The sequence below is a fragment of the Rhinoraja longicauda genome, chromosome 30 (genome assembly GCF_053455715.1).
Source record: "Rhinoraja longicauda isolate Sanriku21f chromosome 30, sRhiLon1.1, whole genome shotgun sequence".
Classification (NCBI taxonomy): Eukaryota; Metazoa; Chordata; class Chondrichthyes; order Rajiformes; family Arhynchobatidae; genus Rhinoraja; species Rhinoraja longicauda.
Window position 1 is genome coordinate 1,879,054 of NC_135982.1, and position 17,948 is coordinate 1,897,001.

Genomic DNA, 17,948 nt, shown 5'->3' on the forward strand with positions numbered 1-17,948 from the left:
TCACAGAGGAATATTTCCCAGAATGAAGGCTTAATCCAACGGCCCCAGAAGACAACTGGTGTTGATTCCCTCCTTGATAACAAGACTGCAAGGATGCTCTGAAGTTAACTTTCTGCGACAACCAGGTGAGATATGACCACATGCCCAATCTACCTCAGAGTGACAGCTGGCCATGTGGGAGCCTTCAAAGTACATTGAATGAATGCAGATGAGATCAGGTGTTGAGCCAACTCAGAAGCTGCCATGCACCAGCTGATAAGCTGATCAGCAATTACCCACTCACTGACAGTATTGCTCTGGTATGGACTACATGAAGTTGTACCCAGCTTGATCAGTCAAAGTTAGCATGGATTTGTGAAGGGGAAATCATGCTTGACTAACCTTCTGGAATGTTTTGAGGATGTAACAAGTAGAATGGATAAGGGGGAGCCAGTGGATGTGGTGTATCTGGACTTTCAAAAAGCCTTTGACAAGGTCCCACACAAGAGATTAGTGTGCAAAATTAGAGCACATGGTATTAGGGGTAGGGTAATGACATGGATAGAGAACTGGTTGGCAGACAGGAAGCAAAGAGTAGGAAAGAAAGAAAACAGTTAATTTGGAGTTGCAACATGGGAAAGAGAATTCCCTTGGTCCTATCTGAGCCTTCCGGTTCTGATAAAGTGCCCTCATCCTGAAAAGGTAACTCTTTTTCACTTTCCACAGATGCTGCCTGGTCTGCTAAGGCTTTACGACATTTTTTGCCTTTTCAGAGTGGCAGGCAGTGACTAGTGGGGTGCCGCAAAGCTCGGTGCTGGGACTGCAGTTGTTTACAATATATATTAAGGATTTAGACGAGGGAATTAAATGTAACATCTCTAAGTTTGCGGATAACACAAAGCTGGGTGGCAGTGTGAGCTGCGAGGAGGATGCTATGAGGCTGCAGGCATTATGTGCCATATAATGAAAGGTTGGATGAGTGGGCAGATGCATGGCAAATGCAGTATAATGTGGATAAATGTGAGGATATCCACTGGTGGCAAGAACAGGAAGGCAGATTATTATCTGAATGGTGTCAGATTATGAAAAGGGGAGATGCAACAGGACCTGGGTGTCCTTGTACATCAGTCACTGGAAGTAAGCATGCAGGTACAGCAGACAGTGAAAAAAGCTAATGGCATGTTGGCCTTCATTGCCAGAGGATTTGAGTTTAGGAGCAAGGAGGACCTACTGCAGTTGTACAGGGCCCTGGTGAGACTGCACCTGGAGTATTGTGTGCAATTTTGGTCTCCTAATTTGAGGAAGGACATTCTTGCTATTGAGGGAGTGCAGCGTAGTTTCACCAGGTTAATTCCCAGGATGGCGGGACTGACATATGATGAAAGAATGGGTCGACTGGGCTTGTATTCACTGGAATTTAGAAGGATGAGAGGGGATCTTGTAGAAACATGTAAAATTCTTAAAGGATTGGACAGGCTAGATGCAGGAAAAATGTTCCCAATGTTGGGGGAATCCAGAACCAGGGGTCACAGTTTGAGAATAAGGGGTAGGCCATTTAGGACTGAGATGAGGAAAAACATCTTCACCCAGAGAGTTGTGAATCTGTGGAATTCTCTACCACAGAAGGCAGTGGAGGCCAATTCATTGGATGTTTTCAAGAGAGAGTTAGATTTAGCTCTTAGGGCTAAAGGAATCAAGGGATATGGGGAGAAAGCAGGAACGGGGTACTGATTTTAGATGATCTTATTGAATGGTGATGCTGGCTCGAAGGGCCAAATGGCCTACTCCTGCATCTCTGTGTCTATGTGTCTATGGTTCTGTGTGTCTATGGTTCTGTGTGTCTATGGTTCTGTGTGTCTATGGTTCTGTGGGTCTATGGTTCTGTGTGTCTATGGTTCTGTGTGTCTATGGTTCTGTGTGTCTATGGTTCTGTGTGTCTATGGTTCTGTGTGTCTATGGTTCTGTGGGTCTATGGTTCTGTGGGTCTGTGATGTCCAACTGAACAGTGTAATGCAGTGTGTCGTGTCACTGAACTCTTAACCACTTCAACTATTCCTGCCCATCCACCCATCAAGTTGCTGCCTCCATTCACTAAATTCAGCATACTGAGAAAATAAACATCTGTGAAGAAAGGTCCATGTACTGCAGAGATGCTGCCTGACCCACTGAGTTACTCCAGCACTTTGTGTTCTATACAAGATTCCAGCACCTGCAGTTCCTTGTGTCTAAATAACCTCTGCCTCGCTGCTCATCGGAAGAATAGTGTTTCCACTTCTTTTTTCAAACTTGTTTAAACTATCCTTGATCTACACACCAATTTCAACTCTTGCCAAACTTGGAAAGGCAAACACAATTCACAAAAAAGCGAAGTCAAATAGCTATTAAAAGATGAGTTACAATAAGACCATAGCTTTGATCTTCCACATAGGTTCTGGAACTCTCTACTGTTTTTGCATCAACCAAGATAGAATTTAACTTTTGACTTTAGACTTTAGAGATACAGCGTGGAAACAGGCCCTTCGGCCCACTGAGTCCATGCCGACCAACGATTACCCCATACACTATCACCATCCTACACACTAGGGACGATTTACAATTTTTATCGAAGCCAAATAATCTACAATAGTCAATAGTCGTTTATTTATCACATACACAACCTGTACGTCTTTGGAATGTGGGAGGAAACCGGCGCACACGGAGAAAACCCACGCAGTCACAGGGAGAACGTACAAACTCTGTACAGACAGCACCCAGAGTCAAGAACAAACCCGGATCTCTGGCACTCTAAGGCAGCAACTCTACCACTGCGCCACCATGCTACCATGAGATACGATGCAGAAATGGGAAATAAAACTTCTAAAGAATGCAGTAACCAGCAACAGAAAATGCAGTACAAGACAATCATTGCCTGGTCCACAAACCTGATGGAAGTATCACGATGCCCCCTCTGCCACCAGTGAATAGTGACATGGAAACATAGCACTGTTGCTCACAGCTACACCACACATGTGAACAACATAGCACTGTTGCTCACAGCTACACCACACATGTGAACAACATAGCACTGTTGCTCACAGCTACACCACACATGTGAACAACATAGCACTGTAGCTCACAGCTATACCACACATGTGAACAACATATGGACTCAACACCAACATCTTTCTTTTTGTCTCTTTTACCCAGATAAAGTATCGTCAAGTGCTGGAACCGTGGAGGTGATCTCCCATCTCTGACGCAGGACCATTCCAGACATTGAATAAGTGTCAGCCACTCCATGACTTTAACATTGGCATCTTTTGTTTCCATATCCTTCCACAGAGGGCGGCACAGAGCACAGCAGTAGAGCTGCAGCCTTTCAGCATCATAGACCAGGGTTAGATCCTGACTATGGGTGCTGTGTGTACGGAGTTTGTACATTTTCCCCGTGACTGCGTGGGTTTTCTCTGGGTGCTCCAGTTTCCTCCCACACTCCATAGACCTGCAGCTTTGTAAGTTCATTGGCATTGGTATATTGTCTCTAGTATGTAGGATGGAACTAGTCTTTGGGTAATCAATGGTTGGTGTGGGCTAGATGGGCCGAAGGGCCTGTTTCCATGCTGTTTCACTAAACCCAAAGGCTCTTCCCTGTCTTCACGTGCATTCTCTCCTTCCATAATAACTGTCCTCTCATTCTAGTTACTTGATCAACTACAAATGTAATTGCTCCACTCTTGGCAACAGTGCTTCGACTTGCCCAAGCCCCAAGCAATGGAATTTTCTCCCTCGGGTTTTCTATCTCCAACATACACATCTCTCAAACCAAGGTATTGGTCACCTGCCCTGACCTCCCCATATGTGGCTCTGCATCAAATGTTATTTCATAACTCTCAGTGAAGTTCCATGGATTATTTTACTGCTTTAAAGTTGCTACATTAATATGTTGTTGCCATTGATCAGGACCAACTGAAATTAAACATGATATCTTGCAGGTTAATGTGCTTCAGTGTTCATGTGCTATATTTACTCTCAAAAGTGCATCAACACCATTTTGCATTTATGTAGCATCTTTGATACAGCAAAAGGGGCAATTGCCAGACAAGATCAGACCATGTTGGGGGGGGTCCAGAACCAGGGGCCACAGTCTAAGAATAAAGGGGAGGCCATTTAAAACTGAGGTGAGAAGAAACTTTTTCACCCAGAGAGTTGTGAATTTGTGGAATTCTCTGCCACAGAAGGCAGTGGAGGACAAATCACTGGGTGGATTTAAAAGAGAGTTAGATAGGGCTCTAGGGGCTACCATAATCAAGGGATATGGGGAGAAGGCAGGCACAGGTTACTAATTGTGGTTGATCAGCCATGATCACAATGAATGGCGGTGCTGGCTCGAAGGGCCAAATGGCCTCCTCCTGCACCTATTTTCTATGTTTCTATGTTTCTAAGTGAAATGTAAGTGGATGTCAGGATACTTGGTTAGAGAGGCAACTTCAAGGAGTTTCTTGCTGGAGATGGGAGAGTGAGAGAAGTTGGAGCGGGGGAGGAAGGATGGTTGGTGGACTCCATAACTTGCTCTCTTGGCAGCTAATGGGATTGCCAACAGGAATCAGGGAGAAAAATCATGGTTTCACTTGAGACATGAATCAGATGAGCACAGGGATTGGACATTTTTAGAACTGAAAATGGATGTACAGAAAGGGAGAGATGATACCTTGGAGGGATTTGTAAACAAGGATCGAGTTCTAAAATTAGAAAAAGCTTGCGAGTGACTCTGGTTTACCACCGGCCGCATGCTTGGGTGCTTCACTCATGCAGCCTGGATGCCAGACCGCGTAACCCACTGCTCGGAGATGATGCCAAGCTGGAATTCCAGGGCCAACAGAGATAACAAATATGGGAAAGTGGAGAGGGAGAGAAAGCTGCCGGGCTGGGTGAGTTTCCACATTGTCAGATTCACGTTACAATGGAGGCAGCACACAGCTGTTTACCGCTTTCCCCAGCAGCTCCTTTCCCACAATTGCTGAGAGCCCTGCCTCTCTCTACTGTGTCCGTATCTCTTCACTCCCTGTGTGCACTCCATTCTAACCCACACAAACACAGGATCTTCCTGCCAGACAGGACCCTTCTGTCAGCCGGGCCCTCCACTAAAATCGAGGGAAGTTATTAAAGCGACAGGCTGTGAGGTAGAACAATGAGCGGACTAAGTTTAGCTGTGAAACCTGGCCTCTTACTCCCTCTTTACAAAAGCTCCCTTGTGTTACTTATTGGAGCTGGGAAAATAATAAAAAATACTATACATATAGGTGCTATGAGTTAACATGAAAAATGCCATTTAAAGTGGCAGATGAAATCAAGAAATCAAGATGATCCTCAGGGTAACATCAGAAAGTAACTGCCAGAGTGCAGGACTCGATTCAGAGCTGTAAACTGCTCCCATGAAAGAGTCTCACTATTCAACCCATTCAAACAAGAAGTCTCCACACACCATTCTTGGGATTAGGAACTGGTCTTGACAATCATATTACATCCATTGGAACTGAGAGGTTCCAGTTTAGTTTAGTTTAGTTTCGAATTACAGCGGAAAGTGGAACCAGGTCCTTCAGCCCATCGAGTCCCTGCCGACCAGCGATCCCCGCACATCAACACTATTGTATACGCGAGGGATAATTTACAATCTTTACCGAAGCCAATTAACCTGCAAACCTGCACAGCTTCGGAGTGTGGGAGGAAACCGGAGCACCCGGGGAAAACCCACACAGATCATGGGGAGAACGTACAAACTCCGTACGGACAGCACCCATAGTCAGGATGGAACCCGGGTCTCTGGCGTTGTAAGGCAGCAACTCTACCGCTGCGCCACCGTGCCACACGGTGTGCATGAACGGGAGAGATTTCTAGCCAGCAGACAGAGTCAGTGGTGAGGGGTAGTCTGCCCATCTTCTCAACCCCCCCTCTTCTGTATTTCCTCCACATACACGTCGATGAGTAGTACAAGGAATCCATGTGAGAATGGCAGTGAGATTGGACCTATCGGTTGTGCAGTTTGCCTTCCAGCCACTGGGCAAGGTTTCCTATGCACCCCTTGCCAATGGTTTCTCATGTATCGCCCGTCTTTGCCATGAGACCCATATCCAGCTCTCTGGGCCCACTACTGAACTCTCAGGAATCTCCCTCCTTCAAATATCCGTCCATCACCTCTCCACAGAAGATGCTTCCCATCATCACCCTCACGTTATTCGCCAAAGATTTAAAATCAATTTAAGTTTCAGATTTGTTGGCCTCACCCAGAACTCCATATTTGAATGCTTCGAGTACCTTTATTTTTTTCGCTGCCACAATACTAAAACCATTCATATCAAGGTGCTAATGGTGTCTTATGTGACAGAGGTCATTTATTACCTCAGGAACTGTACTCAGCTGTTGACCATTACAGCCACGCCAATCTCCACCAACATATCTGCACTGCTGACCCGTTGGGCAACTTGACGTGGGCTTGGTTCTACTCTTATTGTGCCGTTGCAGCTCGAGGATGGGCAGTCTTAGTGTCTCTCCCTGAGGTTGAAGCATTGCCCACAGCATCATCCATGGATATGACATTCACCTCCTCCAATGTTTACTCCATATGCTGACACTGAGAAACACGCAGAGATGATGTAGTGCTAGTTCCCAAACCTGTAGATGATGCCCAGCTAAAGCTCCACCGCTCTTGAGCACTCCACTCTTTTCACAGTGTCAAATTGGTGGATATGCATTCAACGCTAAAGCTTTTATCTTTCACCTCATCACAATCTCCGCTCCTCAGCCACCAGCTCCTTACTTCTCCCTGCCCATAGCTTGATTCAGTCTGGTATAATCTTGTGTAGGAAGGAACAGCAGATGCTGGTTTACATCGTAGAGAGACAGTTGCTGGCTTTGATCCACCTTTCTTTGATTATCGTTGCAGCCTTTGATTTGTCCTTTCGCATACCTTTCATTCATTTGTTATTTGTACCTCTTCATATCCTCTTCAACTTTCCCTTTCCCCAGACTCTCAGTCTGAAGAAGAGTCTCAAAACCGAAACGTCACCTATTCCTTTTCTCCAGAGATGCTGCCTGACCTGCTGAGTTGCTCCAGCTTTTTGTGATGACTATCCCTGTGATATCCGCTTCTAGGATAATGCCCAATTTCATCCCCTCCTCATCTCATCAACATACCAAGCCATCATCCTTGTCTTGGTTACTTCTAACCTTGGATATTTCAACACGGAGCTCCCATGTCATCTAACCCCCAGCGTTCTCATTCTCGTATGAGCAGTTTCTCTTTCACAGTCTCTGTGTTTTCTGATTTACATTGGGATCAGGTTTACATACTTTGTTGTCATCTGCAAACTTACAAATCATACATTCTAGTTCCAAATCGTTGATGTGGATGACAAAGAGCAATGGTTTCAGCAACGACCCCTGAGGTACACCACTACTCAAAGGCCTCCTGCAACAACTGCAATGAAGTTACTGATTTGTGACATTACCATTTGGAAAAAGATCAAGCTGATACATCTTGTGGTGTCCCACCTGAATGCTCATTCTTCCTCATTTGACCCTGCATGTTAAATCCTGCAGGCTGTTTGGTGCAGGCAACATCAGAGAGAACTATGCCGCCAAAACATACACATTCCATGCAAGCCACTGTAGGCAACAAGACCCTGATATTATCTCCCCCCCCCCCCCCGGCTCATGGGCACGGAAGCAACTTGGAGAAGGCTGAGATCAGACAACTCATCACAAGTTGCAAAGTGAAGCAAGGAATGTTAAGATTCAACCCCCTTTAAGAGATCCAGGCCTTTCACTGGGGACTGCCTGGCTTTTATGGAATACAATAGTGATGAATATAAAATCTAAAGCTGAAAGCAATAGAAAGCACAGTGAAACACAAAACAATATTCTTGCGTCTTTAAATATATACCTGTTTCTTAATTAACACAAGCAGCATAAATAATTTCCCCTAGAGACTCCAATAACTGTTGCTACACTGATCCACTCTGGATAACATTAACAATCAATGTGGTAAATTGCTCAAGAGACATGCGGATGGTAACTCAGTACCTGAGGGTGGAACAGGAGTGGGTTTGGGCGCAGGTACTTCTCCTTCAATGAGTTCAGAGGATCCATCACTTTCCTTTTCTCCACCCTGCTGGACCGAGAAGTAAAGAGTTAAATCAGCGCTCAGCAATTCCCAAACAAAATCCTACCTCTCACAGGGCCACTTGGGAACAATGTTAAGGAAAGATGCACACTTACGCTGTGTATTGCAGGTGGTTCCAGCTGAAAGAGAAAAGCAAAGGTTGGGATGAAATCCTGGCTGTGGCATCTTCTGTGTAATGTAGGACAGGACTGCAGTTCCATTTTTGTTTCCACAGCTTTCACCTGATCAGCAGCTGAATGACTGGGACTCTGCTTCTCAATCCCACGCCTGGCAGGTTTCACCAGTAACATGTGAGCAAAGATTCACACCTTTTCAACCAGAAGCCTACAGTTCGTGCAAAATGAGTGACGGATAAGGCTGCATGTGCTGCACAACTATAACTGCTCTGACTTTGTCCAGCATCAATTCCACTCCAAGGGACTGGAGCCACAGGTAAGGCTCGGCTCGGCTGAGGATCATGTTGGGTTTTTGAGTAAATGTCAACTTGCGTGACTATTAATTGTCTATTATTATCACACTAATAACCTGAGCTATTGAAACATGAAATGTTGAAATCTGCGATCTGCAATCTCACATAGAAACGGCAATGACAAGAACTAAGAGGAGCGTGGGTGGACTGTTCGGCCCTTTGCACCTTCTTCACATCCGAATAGTATCATCGCTGTTTTTATACAGTAGCTCCGTGCCACTTTACTGCATTAACCCCGTATTCCCTGAAGCCCGTAGTATGCACAACACCTTTAAAGGCATTAACTCCGGCTTGGCTTTATCAGTGTATGGTTGTAGCATAATTATACCAAATTATTATATTGCTCTTATTATAAATTTGGAAAAAAACATTAGCATTACTTGAGTTTGTTACGTGCCAAACTGGTTTGTGTCTCAGAATCTCTCCTCTTCTTGTAATGTAATCACCACACCACCTTGTACAATAAGACCAGGAAGTCTCTGTAGAATGGTGGAGTTTTTCTATAGGCTTGCTAAGCTTTTAGAAGGAAATATATCTTAATCCTTTTCTCTTTAATTCCTTTTCCTGAAGGCAATGGTACTTGCACAAGTGCACATCGATCAGCACCACTTCCAGTGCCGAACCCATTCCTCATGTTTAACACTCAAAGGCATCACAGCCAAACCTGGTCCCATTGATAAACGTGTCCCATCATGGATCACTGGACAGTAATGATGAGTTGGAGTCATACAGTGTGGAAACAGGCCCTTCGGCCCAATTTGACCACACTGAATTGTACTGCAGAATGATTTCTTCTCCATCAATCCTGATTACCATTTCCCAATCCAGCCCTAGCTGAGATCAACTATATGAACATAAACCAGGAGTGGAAATAGACTGGAAATAGTGGTAATAGTGGAAATAGAAAACTTTGTGATCTATCCAGCTCGACAGAAGAAAGGATTATGAAATCATTCAAACATTCAACATATAGATTCCTCTATTGCTCAGTACATGTGTGTCGGTTGTCATCTAACTTGCAACTTCTTTCATAAGATATCAATTTTATTATAATTTGGTTATAATGTTGCAAGCTCATGTCAATTAGCAATTAATATGCTTATTATTCCATCTCTTGTTCGAGTCTCTGACCCACATCATTATTGGCAGATGTACAGAGCGTGTTGGTGAGACACAGAACCCAGCGTTGGTGCTTACGTGAGCCACGTTCTTTACTGCTTTCTCTGAACAAACTAATTTTTGCAAGACAATCAAAATCTTTCTATTATTCAAATCAAATGGGCCTCCAAGGACGACTGGGACCCACATGGACTCCACACAAGTGTAGTGAACGATGCATGTTTGCAGGTTACTGGAGGGCATCGCAAGGTGATGTGGTGCACAGGTGTGCATGTATTCACTGACCACACCAACACACACTGGTACAAACAGCCGCATAATGGAAAATTGGCATTGTTTCTAACCTGGTGATATTGTGTAGTATGCCATAAATGAAATACTTCCAGTACTCTATGGGTGCATTGGCCGGTACAACAATTTGCACAGTTCACATAAATATCACCAAGTTGGACAACGGAATATTTGTGACACTTCATTTTCAAAACAACACCAGGCTTCATTAAATTTGAAATTTCTCTTCAGTTTTCACATCTCAATTCCTGCTCAGAATGCAGAAGAGTGTCATGGGCAGTGGAGACCCCTCATACCCTCACCAAGTGACTGTCACTAACCTCCAAGACCAATTGTCCTGCTGTGACCAACGTAACAGCCAATGTGATGCAAACGTACTGTTGACAATGAAAGCATACCGCTCGTCACGGGCAGCACAGTGGCGCAGCGGTACAGTTGCTGCCTTACTGCCCCAGAGACCTGGGTTTGATCCTGACTACGGGTGCTGTCTTTACGGAGCTTTTCCTTCTCTCTGTGACCTATGTGGGTTTTCCCCAGGAGCTCCAGTTTCCCCCCACACTCCAAAGATGTACATGTTAGTAGGTTATTTGGCTTGGTAAAATTGTAAATTGTGCTTAGTGTATGTAGGATAGTGTTAATGTGCGGGGATCACTGGTCGGCGTTGGGGCTCGGTGTTTCCGCGCCATATCTCTAAACTAAAACTAAACCTAACATTGAAGTGGTGAGGTGGATGAGAGAAGGTTGACCGGATTGATTCCTGGGATGGCAGGACTTTCATATGAAGAAAGACTGGATAGACTCGGCTTGTACTCACTGGAATTTAGAAGATTGAGGGGGGATCTTATAGAAACTTACAAAATTCTTAAGGGGTTGGACAGGCTAGATGCAGGAAGATTGTTTCCGATGTTGGGGAAGTCCAGAACAAGGGGTCACAGCTTAAGGATAAGGGGGAAGTCTTTTAGGACCGAGATGAGAACTTTTTTTTCACACAGAGAGTGGTGAATCTGTGGAATTCTCTGCCACAGAAGGTAGTTGAGGCCAGTTCATTGGCTATAATTTAGAGGGAGTTAGATGTGGCCCTTGTGGCTAAAGGGATCAGGGGGTATGGAGAGAAGGCAGGTACGGGATACAATAGACAATAGACAATAGACAATAGGTGCAGGAGTAGGCCATTCAGCCCTTCGAGCCAGCACCGCCATTCAATGCGATCATGGCTGATCACTCAATCAGTACCCCGTTCCTGCCTTCTCCCCATACCCCCTCACTCCGCTATCCTCAAGAGCTCTATCCAGCTCTCTCTTGAAAGCATCCAACGAACTGGCCTCCACTGCCTTCTGAGGCAGAGAATTCCACACCTTCACCACCCTCTGACTGAAAAAGTTCTTCCTCATCTCCGTTCTAAATGGCCTACCCCTTATTCTCAAACTGTGGCCCCTTGTTCTGGATTCCCCTAACATTGGGAACATGTTATCTGCCTCTAATGTGTCCAATCCCCTAATTATCTTATATGTTTCAATAAGATCCCCCCTCATCCTTCTAAATTCCAGTGTATACAAGCCCAATCGCTCCAGCCTTTCAACATACGACAGTCCCGCCATTCCGGGAATTAACCTAGTGAACCTACGCTGCACGCCCTCCATAGCAAGAATATCCTTCCTCAAATTTGGAGACCAAAACTGCACACAGTACTCCAGGTGCGGTCTCACCAGGGCCCGGTACAACTGTAGAAGGACCTCTTTGCTCCTATACTCAACTCCTCTTGTTACGAAGGCCAACATTCCATTGGCTTTCTTCACTGCCTGCTGTACCTGCATGCTTCCTTTCATTGACTGATGCACTAGGACACCCAGATCTCGTTGAACTCCCCCTCCTCCTAACTTGACACCATTCAGATAATAATCTGCCTTTCTATTCTTACTTCCAAAGTGAATAACCTCACACTTATCTACATTAAACTGCATCTGCCATGTATCCGCCCACTCACACAACCTGTCCAAGTCACCCTGCAGCCTTATTGCATCTTCCTCACAATTCACAGTACTGAGTTGGATGATCAGCCATGATCATATTGAATGGCAGTGCAGGCTCGAAGGGCCGAATGGCCTACTCCTGCACCTATTTTCTATGTTTCTATGTTTCTATGAAACGGAATGAAGAAAATTTAAGGTTGGCTCAGAGATAATGTGCAACTGAAGAAAAATGTCCACAAACATTTCACAGGATACTTTTTTAACTTAAAGGAAACAGTTCAATCCGAAGCAGTGGTTTCCTATGAAGGAAGATTGAAGGTGTACGAGAGGATCTATGAATACCTGTAGATGGGATCCATGAAAAAGGGCGATGGCTTGGCGTAATGGAAGGGTTGCTGGTGTGGCACCTTGGCCAGCTCATCATTGATCATCATTTTGCGTTCACCAAACACGTGGTTCTTCCTGGGCTCCCCAGGGCCGTTCTGACTGAGCCGGCTACGACCACTGATGCTCAGGTCCAGGGGCTGTTCCTCTCCAGAGAGTGTGGACACTATAAGCTTAGACGCAGGAAGCAGCTTTGCCTCTTTCCGTTTGGTGGTAAGATCAAAGGGAGACTCCGAGCTGGCATTCCCACTTTTCTGGTGCTCTCTGGGCGACTTTGGCTCATTTTTCACCAGGATGTTGGGATTAAGATTTCGGTCCGTGAAAGGATATATGGAATGTGGGAAGTTCGGGAAGAGCTGGAACGGAAACATGGAGTGGTATGGAAGTGATCCTATTTTCTTCTCTTGCATCCCCATGAAACCAGTGCCAAAGTACTTCTCCGCGATGGAGGCGATAGCTTTAATGGAGTCATTGGTGGCGCTGGTCGGGAGGCTTTGCTCATCGGGAGGAGGGAAGAAGGAATGTTGTGATGGGAGATACTGCGCCTGTTGATCAATGTCGTTGCTCGTGTTGAGGGAGACTGAAGTAACTTTGTCCGTTCCTTTGGCTGACAGACTGGCCTTTTCCTTCTTTTTATCTCCTTCGCTCTCCGCATCACTGTCCAAATCAGAGCCAGTGCCAGTTGTGGTTTCCAGGTCAGTCCCACTCGTTGTGTTGATGTCATCAAAGTCACTGCTTTCCGACAAGTCGGTGTTTTTTACCTTGTTTTTCCCAGAGAAGCAATTGTCAGATCGCACGTTGTTTTTCCCTTCTAGAGGGGCGTCCCTGTCAGTGAACGAAGACCCCAAGGACGATGCTTGTGATATGGAGGCGTTTCCCATGTGGGTCTGGACACTTGCATCAATGTCATGATTTAAGCAGCCTTTCAACAACGCGTTGCTTGGTAGCACAGGAGCCCTGGGATACAGTGAGTGGGGGAAAAGGCCTGGGAAACCTGGGGCAAGAGCTGGAAAGGTGGCTGTTGGCGAGAAGGGCAATCCCGTTGGGTGTTGGCGTGAGGGGAAGTAATCATTGAAGCCCAGGGAGGCGTGGTTGAGAGAGGACGTCGGCTTGGATTTGTCCAGCATGGCACTGGGTGTGAGTGGCAGACCTTGGGGAAACATTGAACTGGGATTATAATGGTTCTTCCCCTCACAAAAGCGACGGTGCTTGTTCAGCGAGGAGGTGGTGCTGAACATCTGACCACAGTCTTTGCACTTTATCTGTGTTCGACAATCCGCATGCATTCTTTTATGTCGACAAAGGTTGGAAAACTGAGTGTAGGATTTGTGACAGACCTCACCTGCAATTAAACACAAAGGACAGATGTAGCATCAATCTTCTCACATCTAATTCTAATAATACAGACAAATAAGCACACAGGACTTAGGTGTCTCAACAGTAATATTAGCAGCTACCTAGTCAAGCCGTATACATGGATAGGAGTTTAGTCAAGCCACAAACCCAATGATATATGTCCTTGAATTCATCTACACAAGCACCCATTATTGGAGATAAACTGAAAGGTCACTTGCCACTACGGATCACTTCAAGTGAGTTGGTTTGAGTTGTAAAACCAACACACAACTGCTGGTTTTAATTTTGTTTTTAAATACATTTTCATTTACCCACTCACACAGGAATGTGAATATTGTAAAGTAATTGGAAAACATCCTGTGCTTTCTGGGCTGCTCCTCACAAAGGGCGAAGGAGACCTGGGATGTGTCGGAAGGTCACGGTGATACAAAAATACTCAATTGAATCCTCCCAAAGAAGAGGAAAAAAAAGACTTGGCCAACTGTGAAAAGCCTTTGTGCTGTCCTGGGCCTCCTCCACTGCCAGAGTGAGGCCAAACGCAAACTGGAGGAACAGCACCTCATATTTCGCTTGGGCAGCTTACACCCCAGCGGTATGAATATTGATTCCTCTAACTTCAAGTAACCCTTGCATCCCCTCTCTCTCCGTCCCTCTCCCACCCTAGTCATCGCATTAGTTTCACTGTCGTCCTGCTGAGTTTCACTGTTTGTATCACTCGTTATCACCTTCCCCACAGCCAACAATGCACCATTGTGGGCTCCACCTTTCCTTGATCATCGTTGCTGTCTTTGATTTGACCTTTTTGCCAATCATTCATTTATTCTATGTAACTTTTCATATCTCTCGTTTCCCTCTCCCCTGACTCTCAGTCTGAAGAAGGGTTTCGACCCAAAACATCACCTATTCCTTTTCTCCAGAGATACTGCCTGACCCGCTGAGTTACTCCAGCGTTTTGTGTCTATCGTCGGTGGAAAGAGCCTTTGCTGTATTTGCAAATATAGTTCCCAGATAACACAAAGTCCAAAGAAACAATTATACTTCAGTGCTCCTCCTGTCATTTTACTTTTGTTGATTTATTTTTTATGTCACATTCAGTTACCAAATGCAAGTGAATCCTACGGGATATTATTTTTCCTGTTAATCCTTAGTGCATTGGTTGATGTGCAGATGTGTGGCCTGAATGAATTTACTGGCTGTAATGGAGTTCATGGGAAAGATCATTCACTGTCTCCGGGTCTTTCCCTGACTTCAGTGCATCAAATAATGTACAAGGGAAGGGCAACCAAAGCAAATTAACTCGCATATCAAAAGTTGCCAAATGAAATCCTTCTCCAACGAGGCATACTAGGATGTGCAAGGAAGAGCTGGGCAGTCTCACATCCTCAAATTAAAATTAGCTTTCTTGTTTTCCGAGGGCAAATGGAAAATGGCTGCCTTCATTTTAGAAATGACGTGGATTAAAATGAGTAAGATGGAACTGCAGATGCTAGTTTACGCCGAAGATAGACACAAAATGCTGGAGTAACTCAGTGGGTCAGGCAGTATCTCAGGAGAAAAGAAGTAAGTGACTTTTTGGGTCGAGACCCTTCTTCAGACTGGAGTAACGCCGCCTGTTCCTTTTCTCCACAGATGTTGCCTGACCCGCTGAGTTATTCCAGCATTTTGTGTCTATTTTAGGCTTAGAATGAGTGTGTCACTGAGTGACAATTGGTTATGGGGGACAATACACTCCTGAGCTTCAACAGCTATACAAAAAAAGATTTCTTACCATCACTCTGTGTCCATGCTTGTCCCTGCCTCCTATCTGTCAATATTATACAGATAAATAAAATTACAATATCATCAAACCAATTCTAAATCCTCTCATACTAACTTACACTAAGCGGTGTCACAGTGAGAGATCAACTGCTCGGACTTGTGGCTGCACAATGAGATGTTATGACCACCTCCACCCACACATCCACCTCACTCCCACCCCAACTGATTACAACTGCCCTTGGCCACCCAACTGGTCGAATGCAGGATGCTTCTCCGCATGGTGACGGTCCAGCTCATAGATGGGGTTGTCCTTTCTACTTTTCAATCTTTTACTCTCCTTCCCTAAGATGGAGATGCCCACGCCCTTTAGCTCAATGACCGGAGTATTGACAAGCTCAAATAAAATGTCTGGGATTTCAATGGGGTCCTCGAAATCTAACCAGCATTCCATTGCTAAAACTAAACAGCAAAATTGAAGAGCAGCACCATTTGTAACAAATGAATAGAATTACAGAAAGTAATGACACAGAAGATGCAGCCCTATGACCTGCGTACTAGTCCACAGCTTTGGCAATTGCAACACATTAAATGACACCCAGGTCATTTTTAAATGTGGAGGAATTGTATGGCTAAACCACCTTATCTGGGGGTGACGTGAACTTTCACTGCCCCTGGATAGAAGTACTGCTCCTTCAAATCCTTTTTAAAGTCATATCGCTGTTGCTGAACTCAGTGAAGTGGGAGCTTTCCCTCAACCTGCCTGGATCTCTTTCAGCTACGTATATTCTTGAATTAATTCTCCTCAACCTCCTCTGCCCCAGGCCCAGTCGATCCTTCCCGTCAAATTACAACTCTCCAGCCTGGCAACACCCTCATAACTCTCCTCTGCACTCTCTCAGAGCGGTGCAATCACATCTTTCCAACAACATGGCGACCAGAATGAAGCACAAATCGTGGCTGTGATCTCAGTAATGACTTGTGCATCTGAACCATGACATTCCTTGACTGGGTTTCAGCACTTAGGCTACAGAGAGAGGTTGAACAGGTTGGGTCTTTATTCTTTGGAGCGTAGAAGGTTGAGGGGGGACTTGATAGAGGTTTTTAAAATTTTGAGAGGGACGGACAGAGTTGACGTGGGTAGGCTTTTCCCTTTGAGAGTGGGGAAGATTCCAACAAGGGGACATAGCTTCAGAATTGAGGGACAAAGGTTTAGGGGTAACATGAGGGGGAACTTCTTTACTCAGAGGGTTGTGGCTGTATGGAATGGGCTTCCGGTGGAAGTGGTGGAGGCTGGCTCGATTTTATTATTTAAGAGTAAATTGGATAGGTATATGGATAGGAGGGGATTGGAGGGTTATGGTCTGAGTGCAGGTAGATGAGACTAGGTCAGGGAGAATGGTCGGCGTGGACTGGTAGGGCCGGACAGGCCTGTTTCCATGCTGTAGTTGTTATATGTTATATGTTATATGTTATTATGTGCTATGTTTCAGCCAATAACAAAAAGTATTGCTAGTAACAAACTTATCCATTTACCCTGCTACTTTCAGGAATCAGTCTACATACATTCCAAGATGGACAGGATCCCTGAAAACAGCAGAGTAAGTAGATATGGTGGAACCAGTAATGCTTCTCATAAGGAATCTCTCAATGTGCCACATTTACTGTGCACGCCCTTTTCGTGTTTCTCGTCACTCCAAATGGATTCTTTTACATTTTTCCAGCATGAATTTATTTGCTACTTCCCCTTCGCCCATGATATAACGGGATAATTGTGCAAACTTGCTTTTCCAATTCTGGATGTTACTAATGAATGGAAAATCTGGATCTGCATCTGGAAATTCTAATAGTTTCACCTTGAAACTAGGAATAACACTTTGTAAATAACTGCTCCATTTTCTAATCTACTTACCCCATTTTTCTTTAGTGTAGAATATTCCTGAAACCTAATCCAATTATAACAGTGTTTATTCCAATCTAAATCTTATTAGAGAGACACAGCGTGGAAGCAGGCCCTTCGGCCCATCTTGCCCACACCAGCTAACATGTCCCAGCTACCCTAGTCCCACGTGCCTGCGTTTGGCCAGTGTCCTATCCATGTACCTGTCTAACTGTTTCTTAAATGTTGTGATGGTCCCAGCCTCAATTACCTCCTCTGGTAGCTTGTTCTGTACACCCACCACCCTTTGTGTGAAAAAGTTACCCCTCAGATTCTGATTAAATCTTTTTCCCTTCACCTTAAACCTATGTCGTCTGCTCATCGATTTACCTACTCTGGGCAAGGGACTCTGTGCATCTACCCGACCTATTTCTCTCATGATTTTATACACCTCTCTAAAACCACCCACTTTTGTATCATCTTCAACTTGCTAATCTTGCCCTGTATCTTCTCATCCTAATCATTGATGTAGATGACAAACAGTAACGGGTCCAGCACCGAACCCTGAGGCACACCACGCATCACAGG

At 45.0% G+C, this 17,948-nt stretch overlaps 1 protein-coding gene across 1 annotated transcript in view; it reads right to left on the reverse strand.

Moving 5' to 3' along the window:
* The window catches only part of prdm16 (PR domain containing 16), a 722,475-nt gene that overhangs the window by 64,735 nt on the left and 639,792 nt on the right, over positions 1 to 17,948 (reverse strand). Inside the window, exons 8-11 of the mRNA XM_078425753.1 lie at positions 15,495 to 15,530; positions 12,329 to 13,712; positions 8,233 to 8,256; positions 8,038 to 8,125 (exon numbers count right to left, since the gene is read on the reverse strand). Coding sequence (XP_078281879.1) covers positions 8,038 to 8,125; positions 8,233 to 8,256; positions 12,329 to 13,712; positions 15,495 to 15,530 — 1,532 coding nt within the window. The remainder of the gene's footprint in view (positions 1 to 8,037; positions 8,126 to 8,232; positions 8,257 to 12,328; positions 13,713 to 15,494; positions 15,531 to 17,948) is intronic.